Source organism: Salmo trutta, chromosome 13 (assembly GCF_901001165.1).
Source record: "Salmo trutta chromosome 13, fSalTru1.1, whole genome shotgun sequence".
Lineage (NCBI taxonomy): Eukaryota > Metazoa > Chordata > Actinopteri > Salmoniformes > Salmonidae > Salmo > Salmo trutta.
In genome coordinates, this window is record NC_042969.1 from 9,565,382 (window position 1) to 9,570,198 (window position 4,817).

General features: G+C 45.0%; 1 protein-coding gene across 1 annotated transcript; it reads right to left on the reverse strand.

Moving 5' to 3' along the window:
- Nucleotides 1-261: 261 nt before the first annotated feature.
- LOC115204999 (extensin-like) lies at nt 262-1,689 on the reverse strand. The gene is made up of 3 exons (XM_029770568.1): nt 1,646-1,689; nt 916-1,134; nt 262-685 (listed from the first exon to the last, which is right to left on the reverse strand). Exons 1-3 carry the CDS (start codon nt 1,687-1,689, stop codon nt 262-264), a joined length of 687 nt encoding a protein of 228 aa, XP_029626428.1.
- Nucleotides 1,690-4,817: the final 3,128 nt, after the last annotated feature.

Here is a 4,817-nt window from a genome sequence, read left to right on the forward strand (position 1 = left end):
ACTAACAAATAACACTTTTACAGGTCAGTCAGAACGTGACAGTAACAACCCCCCCCCCCAAAGGTGCAAACCCCAGATGCACCTAACAAAAAGAAAATACAAAAATAATCGGCAAAACAAAAAAAATCCCAGCTTATATGGGAGGGAAGGGAGGGCGGCCACCGTCACCGACGATGCCTCTGCAACGCTCCCCCCTTCCCGCATACTCGTCCCTACGGAGGTTGCTCTGGAGCGGGACGTATCCCTCGCTCCGCCACTTGCTCACCCCTCTTCCTTGCAGACTCTGGGGCGAGGTCCCTCTTTGTCGACCTCGGACTTGGGATCCTCGCTACGGGCGACTCTGGTTGCACTGGACTGTCGTGTGACTCTGGCCGTGGACTGTGGGCCACTTCTCTCTCGGGCATAGGTGCCGGACACGGGCTGAGGCACTGTCGTTGGGCACTCTGACTGAGACGCTGTTGTCTGCCACTCTGGGTTAGGCGCTGGGCACTCTGGGAGAGACGCTGTCGCTGTGCCATCTGGGCGAGGTGCGTGCACTGAAGGCCTGGTACATGGGGCTGGCGTAGGGGACGCCGGACTAGGCCCACGTACCTCAGGGCTAGTGCTAGGGGCAAGAGTCGGACGAGTTGGGCTGGGCTGCCGCACTGGGAGCCTGGTGCGTGGTGCTGGCTTCGGGGGAGTCAGACTAGAGACACGCACCTGTAGGCTTATGCGGGGAGCAGGGATAGGTCGAGCTGGACTAGGCTGCCGCTCGGGAAGCCTGGTGCGTGGTGCTGGCTTCGGAGGAGCCAGACTGGATACACGCACCTGTAGGCTTGTGCGTGGCGCAGGAATAGGTCGAGCTGGACTGAGCTGCCGCGCGGGAAGCCTGGTGTGTGGTGCTGGCTTCGGAGGAGCCAGACTGGATATACGCACCTGTAGGCTTGTGCGGGGAGCTGGAATAGGTCGAGCTGGACTAGGCTGCTGTCCTGGAAGCCTGGTGCTGGCTTTGGGGGAGTCAGACTAGAGACACGCACCTGTAGGCTTGTGCGGGGAGCAGGCATAGGTCGAGCTGGACTAGGCTGCCGCTCGGGAAGCCTGGTGCGCGGTGCTGGCTTCGGAGGAGCCAGACTGGATACACGCACCTGAGGGCTTCTACAAGGAGCAGGAGTAGGATACACCGGGCCTTGGGTGAGTACTGGAAGTCTCGAGCTCACTTCCTGCACAACCCGTCCTGGCTGGATGGCAGTAGTAGCCCTGTACGTTCGGGGTGCTGGTACAGGGCGGACTGGGCTATGCAGGGGCCTGATGGTTGCCGTGCGTAGAGGAGGTGTCCTGTAGCCTGGACTTCGGAGGCGTACCGGTGGCCAGACATATTGGGCTGGAATCCTCCTTCCAGGCTGGATGCCCACTCTAGCACGGCCTTTGCTTGGGGCTGAGATCACACGCACCGGACTGTGCGTACGCATGGGCGAGATCTTGCGTACTTCTTCGTACTTCGGCGCTCTCCACTCCATGTGCTCCCCATAATAAGCACGATGTTTTGGCTTCAGGGGCATCCTTTGCCCAGCCACCCACCCCGTGTGCCCCCCCCAAAAAATGTATTGGGGCTGCCTCTCAGGCTTCCTTGCTAGCCGTGTCCCAACATACTTCTCCCGGTCCTCACCGTTCCTTCGCCACGGACCTTCTCCCGCCAGGATTTCCTCCCATGATCACGATTCCCTGTAATCCTCCTGCTTCCTTGGCTGCTCCCTGTTCTGTTGCTTGGTCCGGGTCTGGTGGGTAGTATTGTAACACATGTCGTGTGTGGAGGACCAAGACGCAACAAGGGAAGTGTATACTCATCTTCCTTTTAATATATAGGAAGGAGAAACAAATGAAACACGTATACAATTAACGGAAACGACACTAACAGTTCTGTCAGCTGATAAGCACAAAACAGAATACAACTACCCACAATCCACAATACAAACAAACCCCTAATTATAGGACCTTCAATCAGAAGCAACGAGGAGCCGCTGCTTCCAATTGAAGGTCAAGAACAAAACTGCACATAGAAACAGAGTGACTAGAATAAACATAGAAAATGCCCTAACATAGAACATATACCAAAACTCTAGACCACTCTAATTAAACACCCCTTGTCTATACACATAGACTAACAATCCCTGAAACATATAAACAAAATACCCCCTGCCACGTCCTGACCATACTAAACACTAACAAATAACACCTTTACAGGTCAGAACGTGACAGGAAGGCAGCCCATGTGCTTCTTCTACATAAAGGTCTTGACCCTAGTGATCTAAATTGTTATCGTCCCATTTCCAAACTCTCTTGCCTAGCAAAAATCCTGGAATCATTGTTTAATACTCAGCTTAGATCCCTTTTAACTGCTTCATCTTTTCTGAATGTAAAACAGTCAGAGTTCAGACCAGGTCATAGTACCATCTCTGCTACTTCTATGGTTTTAAATTATGTTATGTCAGAGGCGTCGTATTGAAGAGACCAAGGCGCAGCGTGTTGAGTGCTCATCTTTAACTTTTAATGGAAGCACTTCACAAAAAAAAAAGTAATAATAATAACAATTACATTCCAAAAAAAATCCGAAAAAAAAAACCAGCCAAACAGTTCTGTCAGGTAACTAACAAACTAAACAGAAAGCAACTACCCACAAAACCCAGGAAGAAAAACCCCTACTTAAATATGATCTCTAATCAGAGGCAACGAGGATCAGCTGCCTCCAATTAGAGATCAACCCAACATAGAAATAGAAAAACTAGAACTTAAAAATAGAAAAACACAAAAACACCCCCTGTTACGCCCTGACCTACTCTACTATAGAAAATTACATCTTACTAGGATCAGGACGTGACATATAAATAGTTTGGATGTGAAGAAACACTGCTGTCCTCTTCATTGACCTGTCCAAGGCATTCGACTATGTGGATCACACTTTACTTATTCAGAAACTCTCTGTGATTGGCTTAGATCAGGCTGCTTGTAGCTGGGTTGAGAATTTTTTTAAATACAGAACACAGTACTTACTGATGCTGTTAAATCAGGATTTCTAGACATAACAAAAGGTGTCGCACATGGTTCGAATCTTGGTGCAGTTCTTTTCACTATTTATATTAACAGCATTGGTTTATTTGTACAAAACTGTCACTTTCATCTGTAGCATATGACACTGTTGTATACGCTACTGCCCCCACAGCATCTCAGGCTCTGTTGACTCTTCAATCTGCTTTTACTACCTTGCAGAAAGCCTTGGTTGACCTGAAGTTAGTACTAAATGCTGGTAAAACCAAGTACATGTTATTTTCCAAATCATGTAATAATGTAACTGATGATATGTGCATAAGTAATATAGATGGTGCCCCCATTGATCGTGTCCGCGCCTATAAATATCTGGACATCTGGACAATATCTGGACATCTGGACAAAAGCTTTAAAAAGCATGTTGACGAGTTAGTCAAGAAATTAAGAATTAGGTTGGGCTTCTTCTATAGGAATAGGGCTTGCCTTTCATTAAATAGTAGAAAACAGATCATTCAGTCTACATTTATTCCTGTTATAGATTGTGGAGATATTATATACATAAATGCAGTTACCAGTGTTTTGAAGCCCTTGAACACAATTTATCATAGCGAACTTCGTTTTATAACATCTGATAGTTTTGACACTCACGACTGCATCCTTTATCATAAAGTTGGGGGGACCTTGCTAAACACACGTAGGTCACATCATCATTCTGTTTTTGTTTATAAAGCCTTACTCTATAAACTACCAGTTTACTTAACTTCATTGTTGAAATATAGAAACTGGGATTACAACACTAGATCACAGGGTTGGTTAATGACGAAAACGTCACACGTATCCACAGAGTTGGGTAAATCTGCCTTTTCCTACCAGGTCCCTGTCATGTGGAATAATCTCCAAGTAACGTTTCATTTGGATGTGTTGTTGTCTCTGGGTCAGTTTAGGAGAAAGGCTAGGGATTTTTACATTGATAAATGTGTTTGTTTTGTTTGATTGTTTATTGTGTATATAATAGTTACTATTTATTTAATTTTGTGTTTTAAATTGTGTATAATTTTATTTTCTGTAATGTTCGCAGGACATATTTGCAAATGAGACCTAGGTCTCAATGTGTTTTTCCCTAGTTAAATGAAGTGAATAAAAAATATCTGCATTGCCAGTAATGAGAAATCCATAGATTAGCGCCTAATGAATTTATTTGACTGATTTCCTGATATGAACTGTAACTCCAATAAATCTTTGAAATTGTTGCATGTTGCGTTTATATTTTTGTAGATTACTAATGCATTAATTCAATGGATATAAGACATTATTCTGGTCAGCACTACTTTATTTAGTCTTCTGGGGCAACAAGTTATGACAGAAGAGAAGTTGTAGGTATCAAACTGTTGTTGACAAACAAATGTCATACCAAATGTCAGAAATTATAATATAGCCTACCAAATGTCTGAAATTAGAAGCAGAAAATGAATTACAATTTTAGTAAATTAATAATAGTAGGTTAAATTATAATGGAATTATTATGGTGGATTGAACTGCGACAATTTTTTGAAGTGATTTGTTTGCTAATCAGATGAAAACATCACACAACGCTCATGATATGCGAAACAGCCTGCGCAGACCGCAAACAACAACAGTAAACTGGATAAAATGTTTACATGCCACAGTATCCCGTTTTAGAACAGCATATCCCAGGCATCTTATCTGGGTTTCTCATAACTGGGATATAAGCCTTTTCGGGTTATTGTAAATGGGATGTGATGTTTATATGCGTCAACTCAAAGACAGAATACTTG